General features: G+C 35.7%; 2 protein-coding genes across 9 annotated transcripts in view; one reads left to right on the top strand and one right to left on the bottom strand.

The window, feature by feature from the left end:
- The window catches only part of ARL13B (ADP ribosylation factor like GTPase 13B), an 82,630-nt gene that overhangs the window by 43,359 nt on the left and 20,054 nt on the right, over positions 1-19,217 (top strand). The gene's annotated exons all lie outside the window — the stretch shown is intronic.
- STX19 (syntaxin 19) lies at positions 1,433-17,262 on the bottom strand. 3 transcript variants are annotated; one of them, XM_055567866.1, is made up of 3 exons: positions 16,783-17,262; positions 16,526-16,586; positions 1,433-2,534 (listed from the first exon to the last, which is right to left on the bottom strand). In XM_055567866.1, the coding sequence occupies exon 3, from the start codon at positions 2,519-2,521 to the stop codon at positions 1,637-1,639; it is 885 nt and encodes a 294-aa protein (XP_055423841.1). In that variant the 5' UTR covers positions 2,522-2,534; positions 16,526-16,586; positions 16,783-17,262; the 3' UTR covers positions 1,433-1,636. The 3 variants fall into 3 exon arrangements, 2 of the variants coding, with proteins under 2 accessions (XP_055423841.1, XP_055423842.1); XR_008710302.1 differs by lacking the exon at positions 1,433-2,534 and adding an exon at positions 9,768-10,052; XM_055567867.1 differs by lacking the exon at positions 16,783-17,262 and having other exon boundaries at positions 16,526-16,640.

The following is a 19,217-nucleotide window of genomic DNA, read 5'->3' on the forward strand; positions in this document are numbered from 1 at the left end:
TTTTAAATTTATCACATTTTAGTCTAATTTTTTCCCCATCACTGCAACATGGTATATAGTAATTAAGAACTGTTTCCTGGAATCATATTGCTTAGGTTCAAATCCCAGGTCTCTGTACAGTTTCTGTGGCCCAAGTTAGGTTACTTAACCTTGCTGTGCTTCAGTGTTCTTATTGGTAAAATTGTAAAATTATTAGAACAATGCTGGGACATAGGAAGTATGTTGTTTATCAGTCTTGAGTATTAGTATTGCTGATTCCACCATCACCTGCCCTCCCATCCTAGCCCAAACCTCCATCATCTCTTAACTGGGACTATTGCATTAGCCTTATAATTGTTTTCTATATGTATGTGCTAGTCCTCTATTCACCTGCCCTAAATTCCATTCTAACCCATTCTCCTACAGTAGATAGGATGATTTTTCTTGAACATAAATTACATAACATTATTCCCAGGCCAGAAACATCATGAGGGCTTTGCACTCATTACACTTGCTGGAAACTTCTGACTTCCAGAGCTTTACATCTAACCCCTGCTGACCTTTCTTAACCTCATCTCTTACCTCACTGCTCTTTCCCCACTGATACAGCTGTATTGCTCATTCTTCTTTGAATGGAGTGAGTTATAGTCTTCTCAGGGTCTTTGTACTGTTTCACATGCCTAGAGTAAATGTTTCCCTTGTCTTCACCACATAGATCTTCATTACCTTTTAGAGAGGCCTATATTGACCACCCAGTCAAAAGAAGCCGCTCTGACAGTGTCTATTTTATCATCCTTATTTTAAATCTCTGCCAAGAGCTTAACATTTTCTAATATTTGTATTATATCCCTTCCCTACTAGAATGTTAGTTCCAAAACTCTATCCCCACATTAGTTCAGAGTGTATCCCTAGTCCCTAGTCTACTGCCTGGCTTCACAATAAAGTGATTGAGAAACTTCCAAGAATAATACAGTTACCTTTATTTTTTACTTTATTTGCCAATTTTCTTAATCTGTAATACAGTGTCCTGAATGGATCCAAGTGCAGGAAAACAGTGCCTTCACTTAGATTTTTAGGCCTTAAGCTAGAATCAGCTCCTAGTTACCAACTAGGCTCTTCATTGAGTACATATTAATAGTTGCGTTTTCCTAGGATTTGTTGACCACTGAGTTAACTGACCTATCTGAACATAAAAGGTTTTATACAGCTTCCAGTTTGATTTTGCTTCAATATAGCACTCCTTGAAGTCTTGTTTTATACAATTCTTAACTACCAAAATGCTCTTAAATGAACCTGAAGGATTAAGTAGTTTTCATTTATTGACATTTATTTTGTTTAGGCATTGAAAGTTACAAAAAATACGTGATAGAGCTTGTTATCTGTCTAGAAACTTAAGATGATTCATCTCATTTTTAATAGTTAACCCATGAGTTTGAAGCTAATATACTATATTTAGTTTAATAATCAAAGACTTGTTTTATGTTTCTAGCTTGAGAAATTTCTGTCATTCTAGTAGGTAAGAATGAAAGGGGAAAATTATAACTTAATAGTGATCAAAGTTTATGAGTGGCTCTATGAAATGAAGAAGAGTGATATGAGAGAGTAAATTATAGGACATCCTTCATTCTAAACTGGAAAAATTTCTAAAATAGCTTCTTTATTTTGAGCCACAGCATGGACAACACCAACAACACAATATCTTGCAAGGATTTCTTTTTTTGTATTTTACAGCTAGTCCAAATTTTTCTTTAGTAGTGTTAATATATTCTTTTGTGCCATTCACTATCATTTCAATACTGTTGACACTTTCTCCCTGTTCCTCTACCAAAAGAGATATCTGAATGAAAAGATCCCTTAAATCCTTTATTTGGTTTTCCAGATTAACCAGTTCTTTGTGTCTCTGCTCTATCTCTGAGAGTTGTGCTTTAGTGATACTGATTTCTGTGAGTAAGCTTTCATTAAAAACTTCCCATTTTCCTTGATGAAGCATATCATTTACTTCTTCTTCAGGTAGTTCTTTTCCTGCAACTTCAAGCTGACGGAAAATAAATGTCCTGCACTTCTCTTGTTTTGCTGCTATTGTGTCATTGTATGTAAACATAGTTTGCTGAAAATGGCGGAACATTGCAGCGTGCTGAAATTTAAGTATCCTTGTGACCACCGATGAGGGACCACTTTCATCCTCTGACTTTTTAACTTCTTTTACTAAATCATCCAAACCTCTGTTAATGTGTTCTGCTTGGATTTTTATCTCTTTTGCAATGCTAGACTCTTTCTTAAGTAGACTAAACCTTCTCATTGAAGCCACCAGACTTTTCTGTTGCTGCCCAAATTTTTGAACATTATCTGTCAAATTGTTAATACTCTCCTGTAGTTTCTGTATCTCATGTAGGTGTCTCTCAGCTACAGGCTCTCTTTCATAAATAACAGCTTGCTGCAGAAACACCCCTTGTTCCTCTGCTTCTGTAGTCGACACATCCTTGTCTTTAGAGAGCTCAGTTTCCTTTGTTCGTTGCCTCAGTTCTTGAAGTCGGTCTTTCATCTTCTTTTTTCTCCTAAAAGCAAAAATGATTGTGTTGAACAAAGGAAAAATTGGTGTTTTCCCCCAGTAGGAGTTGGTTTCACATAGCTACATCTATCTCACGGGAAAAATCCTCATGGTTTTCTGAGAAGATGGTTAAAAATAAGAAAAATTGATAAGAATTTTCTCATAAAGATTACTCAACTAGGAAAAGTAATGTAAAATGTCTTAATAAATTACTTTGCGTAATTCAGGGCTTCTGTGAGTCCTATTCAGTTGTGTAAAGTAGCTGAATAAGCAGTGATAGAGAAATAATTGCCCCAAAGTAAGTTCTTCAATATCATGATACTGCCACAGAATAGTTTTTTTCTTGATTTAGGAAGATTTATCTTAGAAGGGATGATTTGACCAGATCTTTTTAGGACTTAAAGGTCACTCTGAATGTGTCCTTATTACTGAAGATATGATTCCCAGTTAATTTGGTCTATGTAATGTTAAAAACATTCTCATTTTGCCATGCTGTGCTTAGTCACTCAGTCATGTCCGACTCTTTGCTACCCCATGGACTGTAGCCCATCAGGCTCCTCTGTCCATGGGGATTCTCCAAGCAGGAATACTGGAGTGCCATTTCCTCCTCCAGGGGATCTTCCTGACCCAGTGATTGAACCCAGGTCTCCCTCATTGCAGGTGGATTCTTACTGGCTGAGCCACCAGGGAAGCCCATATGTGTAATTCAACTAAAACCAGTATAGTGACGGGAGATTCCATATGAAAGCCTTAAGCAATATAGATAATGTTGAATTTGTCTTAAAATTTCTCAGTCTTCTGGAATTGACTAACACATTATTTGACATAGCTTTGTTTACATAAATTCATAATAAGTGGTATTTTTTATAGGATATACAAAAATCTTATTTGAGAGACACTGATGATATTGACATTTACTATATCCTGTGTTGGTAGTTATTCAGGGAATCAGTTGGTGTACATAGTTATATATGGTGATATGCATATACATGTATAATAATATGCATATGTGAATGAAGTGAATAAAAGGAAATCCCTTGTTAATAAAATACTTTATTTCCGTAGGTAATCTTGACTTTAGAAAGGCATTCAGAATACCTTTCATGATATTTTTGTGGATAAGAAGTCATTAGGGAGTTACAAGTAGCTCATTGAACCACATGTGATATCAGTATCAACAAGGAGAAAAGGTCTCTAGTATTATGCTGTTATACTATCAACTCAGTGTTTGATACATTTATGCAAATAGTTTTTATCAGTTATTTGGATGTCATAGAAGGCATTCTTTTCAAAATTTTGATGGTGCAAAATTTAGAGAGCTCTTTAGTATGTTGAAGTACAGAATTGGGATTTGAAAATTAAAATATCATAGAACACTATACTGAAATAAAAAAATATATTTAATTGAATAGGTGTAAAATGTTTCACCTAGTTGTTTAGAAAACACCTTTACATCTATAAAATGGAATACCCTTGAGTTCATAGCAGGGCCTATGAAAATCACTAGAGATTTAGTTAATTTTGAGCTTTTAATCAAAAGTATCAGAATAATTATTGTGCTTTCATGAGTGATAGTGTTATGTTTAGACTGACTAAGAAAGATATTTGTTTCACTGATTCTGTGCTAGTTAAAGCAGATAGGAAAGGGACTAAAGTATGAGATGAAAATTCATAAATGGGGTGTTTTTTTGAACTGTCATGGGAAGGATGACATTGGAAGGCTGTACTATATGGAGAGTTGTTGAAAGACAAAGAGATATTTATTCTGAAAAAAAGAAGGTGTAGGGAATATCTGCAACTGTTTTCTAAAATGTGTAGGTCTGTATATATAAGAGGGATTAGACTTTATTAGGCTTTACTTGGCATAACTCCAAAAAGCAGCAGGTGGAAATTACATGCAGTGAGGTTTGATTTAATATAAAGAAGGCTTTTCACATAAGTAGAGCTCTCTGAACATGGAATGAACTGATTCATGACATAAAAACCTTGCCATCTCTAGAGATGTTCAAGATATTATTGAATGATGATTCAATCAAGTATATTGTAGAAATGATACCTTTATTACATAAAAAGTTAAACTAATATTCCTTTGCTTTTAAGAAATTGACATTCTGTCAGATAATTTTTGAAGCTTACTTTATGCAAAGTTTTAAATGCTGCATTGTATATTCAATAATACCTGTCCTTGAGTAATTACTCTCTGAAAGGGGGTGGACAATATACAATTAAACAGATAAATGAGATAACTTTAGATCTTGATAGATCAATTAGGCAAGGCCTCTCTAAAGAGCTATTTGAACTGTAAGACCTAAATATCAAGAAGATGAAGAGCCAAGGAAGTGTATCCTGAGAATTAGACACGTGGTGCCAGAGCAGTGAATTGGACTGCTGTGTTTTAAGGACAAAATTAATGCCTGTGTAAATAGAAATCAGGCTTCACAGGTGGCACTAGTGATAAAGAACCTGCCTACTGATGCAGGAGACTTAAGAGACTTGGGTTTGATGCCTGGGTAGATCCCCTGGAGGAGGGCATGGCAACCCACTCCAGTATTCTTGCCTGGAAAGTCCTGTGGACAAAAGAACCTTGTGGGTTACAGACCATGGGGTTGCAAACAGTCGGACACGATGTAGCTACTTTAGAGCTTTAGAGAGAGGTAGAAATTAATATGAGCAGTAACACCGAAGGAGTGAAATCAGGACGGTAGGCAAGGATCAGATGACAAATGGCCTTGTGGGTCAAAGTAAGGAGTTTAGATTTTATTTTAGATACAGGGGATGACAATTAAAAGAGAAATAGGATATTGACCTGAGGTTTATGTTTTTAATAGATCACTATATTCAGTTCAGTTCAGTTGCTCAGTCGTGTCCGACTCCTTGCGACCCCATGGACTGCAGCACGCCAGGCCTCCCTGTCCATCACCAACTCCCAGAGTTTACCCAAACTCATGTTCATTGAGTTGGTGATGCCATTCAACCATCTCATCCTCTGTCATCCCCTTCTCTCGCCTTCAATCTTTCCCAGTCTCAGGGTCTTTTCAGATGAATCAGTTCTTTGCATTAGGTGGCCAAAGTACTGGAGTTTCAGCTTCAGCATCAGTCTTTCCAATGAACACCCAGGAATGATCTCCTTTAGGATGTACTGGTCGGATCTCCTTGATGTCCAAGGGACTGTCAAGAGTCTTGTCCAACACCACAGTTCAAAAGCACCAATTCTTCAGTGCTCAGCTTTCTTCACAGTCCAACTCTCACATGTATACGTGACTACTGGAAAAACCATAGCCTTGACTAGACAGACCTTTGTTGGCGAAGTAATGTCTCTGCTTTTTAATATGCTGTCTAGGTTGGTTATAACTTTCCTTCCAAGGAGTAACTGTCTTTTAATTTCATGGCTGCAGTCACCATCTGCAGTGATTTTGGAGCCCACAAAAATAAAGTCTGACACTGTTTCCACTGTTTTCCCATCTATTTGCCATGAAGTGATGGGACCCAATTCCATGATCTTAGTTTTCTGAATTTTGAGTTTTAAGCCAACTTTTTCACTCTTCCTCTTTTACTTTTATCAAGAGGCCCTTTAGTTCTTCTTCACTTTGTGCCATAAGGGTGGTGTCATCTGCATATCTGAGGTGAATGATATGTCTCCCGGCAATCTTGATTCCAGCTTGTGCTTCATCCAGCCCAGCATTTCTCATGATGTACTCTGCATATAAGTTAAGTAAGCAGGGTGACAATATACAGCCTTGACGTACTCCTTTTCCTATTTGGAGCCAGTCTGTTGTTCCCTGTCCATTTCTGACAGAGGCAGGTCAGGTGGTCTGGTATTCCCATCTCTTTCAGAATTTTCCACAGCTTATTGTGATCCACACAGTCAAAGGCTTTGGCGTAGTCAATAAAGCAGAAATAAATGTTTTTCTGGAACTCTCTTGCTTTTTTTCTGATCCAGTGGTTATTGGCAATTTAATCTCTGGTTCCTCTGCCTTTTCTAAAAGCAGCTTGAACATCTGGAAGTTCACAGTTCACGTATTGCTAAAGCCTGGCTTGGAGAATTTTGAGCATTAGTTTGCTAGCATTTGAGATGAGTGCAGTTGTGCGGTAGTTTGAGTATTCTTTGGCATTGCCTTTCTTTGAGATTGGAATGAAAACTGACCTTTTCTAGTCCTGTGGCCACTGCTGAGTTTTCCAAATTTGCTGGCATATTGAGTGCAGCACTTTCACAGCATCATCTTTTAGGATTTGAATTGCTCAACTGGAATTACATCACTGTATAGAAAATAGTTGTCTGATGACCTCCAGGAGAGATCTGGATGATGAAACTAGATGGAGTAAATGGGAACCATTTGGGATATATTTTGGAGGTGGAAGCAATAGGACTTATTGGTGATTTTAACGTTTCAGCAGCATGTAACCACCATTACGTCTTGAAATGCTTTCAAGTGTTTCTCCTGACTTTCCTCTTGCCTCTTTGGCTCTTCCTTCGTCTTTTTCTCCTCTCTGATTTCTCCTTGTCTTCCCACCTCTGAATACTGGAATGCTTCCACATGCAGTTCTCTTTTTATCCACCATTGTTTTCAAGCCTCACAGCATTAAATACTGTCTGTTAGCTGATGACTCAAAATTATATCTCATGTATAGACTGCTCTCATAACATCTGTCAACTCAACAGCTCCATTTGAATGTCTGTGTCTAAAGACAATGTCTGATCTTCCTCCCAACTCCCAAACTGCTGCTCCAGTTCAGTAAGTGGCATCTCTTCTGGTCTCTTCTTGCAGTCTTCATCCAGGTCACTTGACCAAAAAATTTGGAGTAATTCTGAATATTCTGTTTTGTGTCCTCCCTCCCTGCCCCGGCATCCCCCCACACCTTATATTTAAACTAATAGTGAATCTTGCCAATCTCTTTGGTGAACTACCTCCCTGGCTCAAGTCACCACCATCCTTTCTCACCTGGATTATTGCAATTGCCTCTTTGTTTCTTCCTTTGTATCCCCTTCTCCTTTGCCCCTTTGGTCTTTTCTTAATATAGACATCAGAGTTAACATGTAAGTCAGATCACATCATTCCTATGTCTAAAGTCCTCCTATAACATGATCTCTCAGAGGAAAAGCCAGAACCTACAAGGTCCTGTAAGGCTTCGCTTAGGTCTCTTTCCCTCAGTCTGTAAAGAGTCTGCCTGCAATGTAGGATATCCAGGTTTGATCCCTGGGTCAGGAAGATCCCCTGGAAAAGGAAATGGACTTTACTTTCACTCTTCACTTTCATGCATTGGAGAAGGAAATGGCAACCCACTCCAGTGTTCTTGCCTGGAGAATCCCAGGGATGGGGGAGCCTGGTGGGCTGCTGTCTATGGGGTCACATAGAGTCGGAGATGACTGAAGCGACTTAGCAGCAGCAGCAGCAGCCCACTCCAGTATTCTTGCCTGGGAATTCTCATGGACAGAGGCCGGGCTACAGTCCATGGAGTCACAAGAGTCAGACAGGGCTTGGTGACCCAACCACCACCACAAGGTCCTATATGACTTCTCCACCTCTCTTTTTGCCTCTCTGACCCTGCCTCCACAACTCTTCACTTCCTCTGCTTCAGCCATACTGCTCTCCTTGTCATTCCTAACACAAACCTGGCAGGATCCTGCCTTAGGGCTTTAGCACTTACTATCTGAAATCTTACTGAAATAACACCACTCTCAGTAAGGCTGTCCTTGGGCACCCTATCAGGAACTGCAACCAGCATCCCCAGCTTTAGTTTTCTTCCTAGCACTTTTCACTATATTTTACTTATTTATCTTGCTTTATTGGCTGTTCTATCCCCTAAATATAAGCTTCATGAGGGCAAGGATGTTTATTCATTCTGTATTTCTAGCACCTTGGCAAGTCTTATGTTTATTCAAGTTCTCATACTGAGCTCTTTATACCTTGTGTTTTCTTGAGTTCTTAATATTTGACAGGCACTGTTCTAAGTGTGTTGCATGTTTAAGAACTCTGAATTAAGTATTACCATAGTCTCTGTTTTACAGATAATAACATTAGGACCCCATCTTAGGGAACTTAACTGAGATGTCAGCTTGTAGAGTCGGGATTCAAATTCAGGCAGTCTAGTGTGAATGACTCCTTCTTTGCTATAATATAAAGCCTTTTTCAATGGTGTCAGATGCTCTATAGAGATCGGCTCAGGTAAGTTTTCAGAAGAGGCAGCTATTTAAATGAAGTGGTTGAGAAAGAAGGCAGATCACAAGGGATAAGACATTGAAATCTGTTCTTGATGGAATAAGTCTTTTATATATATTAACAGTTTACTCAGAGACATTTCTGTGTACCGGAATTGCTGAGCATTTGAAGTATTGGTTGGAAATATTTAACAGCAAGTTTTGTTTCCTGAAATGCACTTATAATTTTCTGCTATTTATTTTAAATTATCTAAATATTTAATTCAAATAGCTTTAGGTCTTTTATTTTGCCACTGATTTGCTATATTAAAAGTTTAAAAAGTTTCAGTCTGTGTAATTTATGCAAATAAGACACTTCTATGTAGGGAAAGGATTTTATTCTCCCTGTCTCTCCACCTTTCCATTGTCTGTATTCTACCTTACTTGCTAGGAATAATTTCTCTACTTTAGAAATAGAGCTAACCAAATCTAGTGGCTTACTAAGATCTGTGGGAAAAAAATAAGAAGCTATAACATTAAGCCTGGAAAATTTGTGAAAAGATTAGTTAAGGGAGACGATGAGAAGGTGGCAATATAGATTGCAGACTTGGGTGTTAGGAAAGTAGATCAATATAAAACAGTTATCTGTCCATAGTGTTAAGCATGTCTTCTAGGAATGTATTTACTGGCCTTTGCCTTTACAAGTAGGAAATAAACTAAATAGAGGAAATTTATTTAATAGTATGTGAGCATACTATTTTTTAAGTCCTTTATTAAAGTAAAAACAAACTGATTTTAATTGAGAAAGATTTCATTACTAGAGCAGCCAATTAAATGTGCAGAAAGTTTGACGTTATCATTTTTTGTATTTTTCACATCTTTTAGACTCTTTTTGGGATTCTCTGGTGGTTTTGGGGGTAAAGAATCTTCCTGCAGTGCAGGAGATCCATGTTTGAAATTAATTTATACATATAACTTCATAGTTATTTAGAATTACGATTAATTGTGGTTAACCTAATATAATTCTTAATATAAAAATTCGGTTTTAAAAGATAAATTGTAAAGATTTTTAGCTTTATAAACTAATTTAGGTTGGAACTTCTTGTGAGTTTTAAATAATTCAGTTTATGAGAACTTTCTTGTGGTCCCATTTTATCAGTCAAGATTTGCATAATTATGTCACAGTAATATCCAGTCACCAAATCTTGGTGTATTACAACCACAAAGATGTATTTCTCATTCATGTTTCATGTCCATGTTGGGTAAGCAGGGGCTCTCATTCCCATCTTGGTCTTTCAGAGACCTAAGCTCCACCTTTCTGAATGTGGTAGGTTGGTAGGGCAGTTGGAAGTACTGGAGAGTTCTCATAGACATTAACATGATGTAGCCCTGAAATGAAACAAAGCATGTTACTTTGCTTTGCAACTCCTCAACCAACTGAAGGAGGATGGTAGTGATGTGTGGTCCTTACCTGTTCTCTGGAGGAGAGGTGATGACCTGGTTTTTTCCACATCTATTGAATATTGGAATTTCCAAAATGAACCCTTAGAGTTAACTAATCAATATCTAACTAATCCTTAGAGTTGACTAATTGATTTTTCTTATGGGGAAATTGAAAATCAGAGAAATTAAATGTCTTAACCAGAGCTTGTTAGTAGTACTGGTATAATAATGCAAACTTTCTGGCTGCTAGGCCAGTGCTTTTTTACATTATAAGATGTTTAATATAAATTTCCTAGAATGTATATGTTATATAAAGCTATCATCGTCTATATGCTCTTTTATATTCAGTATTTTATAAATGTTTGATGATTATGCTAGTGAAGATTTTTAAAAAGAACTAAAAACTATTGGTAAGCGATTGTAGAAATTTTTATCATGTAATAACTTTGAGGAAGCAGAGTTATCACACATGATTTATTATATGTGTCTGATAAAGACTAATCTTTCCAGTATAGAGGGAAGTAATTCACTAAAGTTGGTTAGTTTAGTGAATTATCTTGAATAGTTCCATACTGTTCTTTGCTTTAGGGTTTATCACTTACTTATCTATATGCTTCCTCTGGTATTACCATATTGATGCTGAAAATTAATTCCTTCCCAAAGTGTTTAGGATGTCATGTTGCTTTTGAAACAGTCATAAGCTCTTTTCTTTCTTCTTCCCGCCTTCCCTTCCTCCCTTCCTCCCTTGATTGTATATCTGTTATTTTTCTTTATTTCATAGTAAATAGAAATAGATTATCCTAAATGAAACATGTTATAAGTGAAGTTGAATTGTATCAGATATTGTATTATGTTTTTAATATAAATGCTGTGTTTAAAAGAAAAAAGTTATTGCAGGAAGTAGTGTAGCATATTAGATCTAAAATAATTATGTTAGCATTTGTATTAGTTAGGATTTTGCATATTAGAATTTTTCAAATTAAGTACTTTATAATTTAGAAAAAGAAAAATAATTTGTTCTGATCTCATATACCTGTGTCATGGGAAATCTACTAAAAATTTTTGAATTCTAGTCTTGGCACCATGAAGAAATTGGCATTCTTATATTTTCTTCTGCTGTACCTCATAGTCATAGTATGAGATAAGACAGGAAGTGAGGTGTATTGCATTCCTATTTATGTACACAGACTTATGTATCCTATTCATACATACATGTATGTACATACATACATATAACTTACTATGATTTTTATAACTACATTGTACATAGCAGGTATGATGTTTGTTGCACTATTTTTTTAATTGACTGCTGTTCCTCATAATATGGGGAAAAGAAAAGAGTATTTGAGGCTTAGATGAGAAATAAGGGCAGTGGGTATCAAACCAAAACAGATTTTAATTTTTTTATTCATGTGCTAAGTAGCCTAAAATTTTTTTTTAATTTCACAGTTGTGAAGAACTGCAGTGTGTATAATTTTCTCTTTGATTGCATGGCTTGAAAAAAATCCCGAAATAAACTCTAATATACTTATGGCAAGTTAGGTTATTTTATTTTTTGTTTTAGCTATCAATGAATCGATGAATGAACAGTGCCATCGTGCCATCAAAAGCCTCTTTTTGAAGCATCATAGTTTAACTTATTTTTAAAAAAAAAAGAAATAGGGTATTTCAAATATAGTAGCACAGTATACTTTTGCAAAGTGCTTTTGAGGAGGTAAATTTTACTGTCACTGATTTTGGAAATGAAGATATTTGACTCTGACCCTTCTAAAGGTGATCTTATCCTGGGTTTCTGTGTTTTTGGAAGAATAGTTTCCTGAAGGAATACCACAGCTTCATATTTGAATAAAAGATACTTTAAACAACTCTTAAAAATATATCAATATGTATTTCATATTCATTAATCATAGTAAATTTACTAGCAAAAGAAAGTATTTTTAATCTCTTTTTCTATAAATCTATATATGTTACTGATATTAAAGGAAAAACAGATTCCCTTTCAGTGCATGCATGTTATAGTAAATGATATTTATATAAAATCAACTAAAGTTTTACTGTGTTCATCTTGTGTGTGTCTTCATTTATTTCTTTTGAACATTTAAAATATGTTTATGTTCAGGATCCTTTTACATTGTTAGGCTATTTCGGCTGCTGCTGTTGCTGCTAAGTCACTTCAGTCGTGTCCGACTCTGTGCGACCCCATAGATGGCAGCCCACCAGGCTCCTCTGTCCCTGGGATTCTCCAGGCAAGAATACTGGAGTGGGTTGCCATTTCCTTTTCCAATGCATGCATACATGCTAAGTCGCTTCAGTCATGTCCTACTCTGTGCGACCCTATGGATAGCGTCGCACCAGACTCCTCTGTCCTCAGGATTCTCCAGGAAAGAATACTGGAGTGGGTTGCCATTACTTATAAATAGTTCCTTTGTTTATTGTGGTCACCAACTTTTTTTCTTGGTGATGGACAAATGTATTTAGTAAACTTCATCAGCAGTTTATCTTCAGTAGGGAATTACATAGGAATGCCCCAAGTGCCTTGCATTATGGATATATTCTTACCTCATTTTTATGATTGTCACAACTATGAATTTGACATACTCAAACTATAATAGCCCAGTTAGTATACAGTTGTCCCTGCATATTGTGGGGGATTGGTTCCATGATGCCCACAGATGCCAAACTCCATGGATACTTAGGTCTCTTGTATAAAATGATGTAATATTTGCATATAACATATATATCCTCTTGTATATTTTTACTTTAAAAATATACTTCAGCTCATTTATAGATTACTTATAATACCTATACGATGTAACTGGTATATAAATGTTTGTAAATAAAATGTTCAGTTCAGTTCAGTCGCTCAGTCGTGTCCGACTCTTTGCGACCCCATGAATCGCAGCACGCCAGGCCTCCCTGTCCATCACCAACTCCCGGAGTTTACTCAGACTCACGTCCATCGAGTCAGTGATGCCATCCAGCCATCTCATCCTCTGTCATCCCCTTCTCCTTCTGCCCCCAATCCCTCCCAGCATCAGAGTCTTTTAATGCTATGTAAATAGTTGCTGGTGCATGGAAATTTCAAATTTTGCTTTTGAGAACCTTCTGGATTTTTTCCTAAATATTGTCCATCTGATGTTGGTTGAATCCATGGACATAGGACCTGCAGATACTGAGTGTGTGGGCCTGACCTTTCTCTAGGGATTTCTATAGCTCAGGTAGTATAAGTATAGGCCTGATTTTTCTGTAGTGATTTTGTAGCCTGGGCGAATACATCACTCCTTGCTGTAGTCCTGGACAAACCAACAGAGATTTTCCTTTTTCTGTATGCAGACTGTGTTCTATTTTTTTTCTGGTTCAATACTTTTTACAGGAAACTTGACTTTAGTTCCCAATTATGCACATTCTAAACCCCAGCTTCTAAGATAAAAGTATTTTCCCGTAGTAGCCAGTGGTTGGTTGTTGTTGTTTAGTCACTAAGTCATGTCTGACTCTTGTGATCCCATGGACTGTAGCCCACCAGGCTCCCCTGTCCATAGGATGTCCCAGGCAAGAATGCTGGAGTGGGTTGCCATTCTCTTCTCCAGGGGATCTTCCTGACCCAGGGATCGAGCCAGAGTCTTCTGCACTGACAGGTGGATTCTTTACCACTGACCCAGTAACCAGTGGAGTTAGCTTTAACTCCTGCTCTCCACTTTGGCTCTGGGTGTTTTTGCTCTTCATTTCTGGCACTTGGAAATTTCCCTTTCTTATTTCAGATATAATGATGTAGTTTAGAAATTTGTCTTTCTTTTCTTTTTCCCCATAAGATTATATCAAGCACTTCTCTAGGTTTCTAGCAAGAGGAGGAATTTCTTTATCTGTGCATCTTCACTGAAAGTCATAGGTGATTACTTTAAAGAGTTTACATAATTCAGATGTTCCTTAAATCCTTATATTCATCTCTGTAGATACTAACTTAATGTAGGTATTCAGGTATCCTTTCATTCTATAGATAAATTGCGTTTTCCAGTAGTTGCATACTCATAACTATATGTATAACTATTTCTAATTTATCTTACGATCTTCTTCTATCTTCATAAATTATAATATAAGCAAAGTAAGATATCTAAGTGTATTAGAATTTAAAGTTGGAAGAGACCAAGTTCATGAAGGCATAAAATATTAAGCACATAGTTGTGACATCATTTAATTGTTTAGGTTAGTGAAATTGACGATACTACCATTTTATGCAATCTTTACCTTAAATTTATTTTTTTAATATCGGAAGAGCTCTATCCAAATATGTCATCTTTCAGCATGTTTAATGCACTTCTTTGCTATACAATTTTGAATTTTACTGTTAATAGCTGATTGTATCTTTGAGCTTAAATGTAATATTTGCAAAAAGAAAGTTAGAACACTGATTTATAAATACAGTAATTAAATTGACTATTTGTTCTCTGAAATACAAAAGCAAACTTGTATGACTAAAAAGTTTCTCCACCCTATTGCAGATAGGGAACATTTCTAGGAACAGAAATATGAATAAAATTTTTCTAATGCTTTAGGAAATATGCCCTGGGTCGATACTTTATATAATTTATAGAGTTTTTAAAAGTGAGACATTTCTTTTTATAGTTACTATTATCTGCCTGCAATGCGGAAGACCCAGGTTTGATCCCTGGATTGGGAATATCCATTGGAGAAGGAAATGGCAATCCACTCCGTATTCTTGCCTAAAGAATTCCATGGATGGAGAAGCCTGGTTAGCTACAGTCCACGGGGTCTCAAAGAGTCGGACACAACTGAGTGACTACACTTTAACTTTTCACATTGAATAAACATTTCAAGAAATGTAACAAATGTTTATTTAACATAAAATGGAATGTTTTTTTGCTTTTGTGTATGAAGACAGCTTGCAGCATTTCCCTAGTTCAAGGTGAAAGCAGCTATTATTGGAATGTTCACCTGTTTGGCTGCTTACAGGAAGAAAAGAAACTAAAAAAAATATTGCGACTTATGTTGATTATATCAGTTTAAATTATTATACATTTTTTAGTAATGCAACCTTTGAGTGCTTTTTAAATTCTACTTTTTGTTTAGTGTAAATAACTGTAAAATTAACTCTTTAACAATAAGACTATTTTGTTTAAATATTAAGATTCATGTAATTTTGAACTCTCTCATATCTGACTAAAGTAAGCTGTACACATATAACATTATTTTTATATTAAATTTAAAACTGCATTGTCACAGAGGTAATATGTTCTGGGTATTACATAGTCAGCTTTCACGTTTACCCTTAAAGCATTTACTAATGCAAATATTATTTTGATTTGAAATATTATCTATTAAAATCTCACATAACAATTTTAAAATAACTTTGAAGAAATATCAAAAAATAAAACATGTTTTGATTAAGCCTCTAAACTTAAATATGAAACTACCTGTGTAGTTTGCATTTAAGTGATGGTGACTTAAGTTTTTAAAATTATCACATCAAATATAATATTGATATTAAATTTTATAATTTAAGTACTAACTGAAACATCTAAAAATTGAGTACTTAAAAAAAATTGAGTATGTCAATATTTTACAGTAGTCCTTTTACAACACGATTATTTTTTAATTTCCTCAAATTAATTTTAAAGATTCTGGGAAACAACAATGAAGAAATTAAGGCCTTATAGAAAATTTTCTTGAATTTTTAAACATTCTACATATGTGGCAAGTTGGGTATAAACTTCTTTTCGGAATTAAGTGGAAAAATGTTCTCTAAAGCAAGCACAGTATAATTTATATAGTCTGTTTATAGAGGAAAGAGTTTGAGGTTTGTTTTTATAGGTTCTGACCTTCTAGTGTTTCCAAAATGGAAAGATATTTTTTAAAGGACTTAAAAGGAAAAGTTGATTTTGTTTGTAGTGGTCTATTTCTGCCGCTGCTGCTGCTAAGTCGCTTCAGTCGTGTCCGACTCTGTGCGACCCCCATAAACGGCAGCCCACCAAGCTCCCCTGTCCCTGGAATTCTCGAGGCAAGAACACTGGAGTGGGTTGCCATTGCCTTCTCCAGTCTATTTCTAGGGACTCTAAACTCCTATCTCATTCAGCCTATCGATAGTATATGTGAACGGATCAGCTGCCTGTAGCCTGGTCCAAATCTGAACAAAACAGATATCTTCAATTATCTGTTGAGTTGTTTTTAAATGTCACAGGTTTCAATCTCTGGATGTCTCATGGAATGGGGAGGGAGGAGGGAGGAGGGTTCAGGATGGGGAACACATGTACAACTGTGGCGGATTCATTTTGATATTTGGCAAAACTAATACAATTACGTAAAGTTTAAAAATAAAATAAAATTAAAAAAAAAATAAATAAAACCTTTCCTAACCCTGCAAAAAAATAAATAAATAAAAGTACAGAAAAGAGTGGTTTGTTTACCTTTGTCTTGTTCCTTTGGCTTGTTTTTGTTGCTTTTCCACCTGCGTAGTTGGAGTCTTGCCTGTGAGAGAAAATCTTGAGTACCATCTGTAACATTTTATTCATATATTATTTACATCTCTGTCTTATAGTTCACAGGCTAATCTCGGTATGGTTTTCATTTAGTTAACTTAATTGAAAGCCACATACTGAAGTCAAATTTAAGTTAGATATTAAGTTGTTTTGCAGTTCGTATCAAGTGAGAACAAATTGCTTACCTCACACCTGGAGAATCCGGTTCTGCCTGTTAGCTGCCTATTCTTTAGATTAAAGGAAGATTGTTTTCACTGGAGCTAGCTGGTAACAGGAAGTCCTTGTTAAACTGTCTGCTATAGAAAACTTGGCACAGACTCTGAAATTCCTGTCCTATAGTATATATAAAATACATTACTCACAGAAAAGGGCGTTTGTAATTAAACAAAGATTACTTTGTTTTCTAAAGGTGTGAAACCTTGCTAAATTGATGGAATTTGGAATAAATAGGAATGAAAAGAACCTTGGATGAAGGCTTTTGTTCAGTTTACTTTAAAATAATTGAATTCCATCTTATTTTAGGGAATTTGCTTTGCTGGTGGCTTAGCTGGTAAAGAATCCTCCCGCGATGCAGGTGACCTGGGTTCAATCCCTAGGTTGGGAAGAATCCCTGGAGAAGGGAACAGCTACCCACTCTAGTATTCTGCCCTGGAAAATTCCATGGTCTGTGTAATCCATGGGGCTGCAAAGTCAGACATGACTGAGCAACTTTCACTTAGGGAATTAAATAGTTGAATTCCATCTTATTTTCTTAACTCAGAAAATTTCCAAATTTCAGAACTACAACAGCCAGAAAAGAGATAGTATCTTTAAACGTGCAATTTTACTTTTCTTTTTGGTATGCCTGCTATTTTTAAGTTTCTTTCATAATTTTCCACATGCACAGACTGAAATTGCACAGCGCTGTTATGCTGTTTATTATATCAAAAATTCAAAATTAAGTTTTACAGAGTGAAATATTTGTAGGAAAAATCAGACATGAAATTTCTCTTGCATGACTAACTTTTCTTACACTTTTTTCTGCCTAAGGTGTTATGATTTGAGGATGAGAGGCGAGACATTGCTATAATATCTATCAAAATATCATTTGTATTTATTCTTTGGTTTAGTAATCCCATTTCCTGAAGTCTGTTCCCACAATAAGGAATAATACCTTCATACACTTATTCCTCACGGCCCTTTTTGTAAAAGCAAAACATTGAGAACTACCCATAAACACTGCATGTAGTTCTTTAGTGGCTGAGTAAATGATGAAACATGCATATAATGAACATTTTGTTTATTAGTAAAGAATATAGTAATAAAGATGATTTCTTTATACTGCTTCAGAGTAATTTTAGGATTTACTGTTTGAAGAAAAAAGCATAGTGATTCACAGAAGTGTATATAGTATGCTAACTTTTGAGGAAGAAAGGGAGGGTATAGAAACACATATAAACACCCGTTAACCAATCACTACCAGTGAATAGTCAAGGTGCCCAAATTGTGGTCTTTAAAATACCATTTTTTCCATGTTGAAAGTTCATTCATCCTTCCACTGTACCCTCCCTGACTTGTTTTTATAGTTAGATGTTATAAGTAAAATTGATGATACTGCCATTTTTATGTAGTCTTTTCAGAGATATTGGTAGTGATGTTGCAGGAGTAAGCAGTGTTGTCATTGGGGGTGATACTGATTCAGAAACACTTAAAAGAATAAATTGTAATGTATATATGGTTTGGATCTGAATTTGGACATTACACTTAAAAAAGATATTGAAGATTATTAATTTTTTTCAGAGCTTAAGTGTGACAGTGGTATTAGAATATTTTTAAATTTTGGGGTGAAGTGATATGACTGATGGGAACATGGAAGATAAATAGATGAGCAAACACGGTATAAATTTTTAAAGATAGGTGATAGGGTTCATTAGATTGATTATTCTACATACTTATGATATAATATATATTTTCCTGAAATACTACCAAACCATTTCTAAGACAGTGTTTTATTACCTTTTGACCTCTGCCATCTGATTGGAAAATAGTTGTTGTTGTTCAGTCGCTCAGTTGCGCCCAACTCTTTGCGACCCCATGGACTGCAGCACGCCAGGCTTCCAGGAAAACAGTATTTTGTGGTAATTCCTAACTCTTTTTAGAACTTGTTTTGGTTTTTTCACTTGTTCCCCAGTTTGTTCCTAATTGAGTATAAGGTTTTCTATGTCCAGTGCTGTGCTAGATAAATTAGATAAAAGTGACCTCATTTCTTCAGTAAATTGTACTTTTATGTGAACACATCCACACCGTGGAAATACAGGTTAGCTCAAATAATACAAGCTTTGAATGAATATTTAGATATGTGAAAAATGATGCAGTTTGTATTTTAAAGAAGAAAAAAGACTTGGGATAAGGGCCTTTGCATCACGATGCAGCATATTTTAAGAAGATAAGGCTCTAAGGTGAAAGGGGTAACTGATGGCTGAGTGTTGTGGAAACTAGTCCACTTCTTTTTCTGTTTGTACTTTGTTGTTGGCCTGTTGACCTATTGCTTGTTTTCTTGACATTTCTCTTTACTTGATTTCCCTTTTACAGGCCAAATCTTAAAAAATGTTTACAAACTTAAAGGAAAAATGATGGAATA

The sequence above is a fragment of the Bubalus kerabau genome, chromosome 2 (genome assembly GCF_029407905.1).
Source record: "Bubalus kerabau isolate K-KA32 ecotype Philippines breed swamp buffalo chromosome 2, PCC_UOA_SB_1v2, whole genome shotgun sequence".
In the NCBI taxonomy this organism is placed as follows: Eukaryota; Metazoa; Chordata; class Mammalia; order Artiodactyla; family Bovidae; genus Bubalus; species Bubalus kerabau.

Excerpts from the sequence above, each read along its gene's own strand:
- STX19 (XM_055567866.1), bottom strand. The coding sequence starts at position 2,521 with ATGAAAGACCGACTTCAAGAACTGAGGCAACGAACAAAGGAAACTGAG.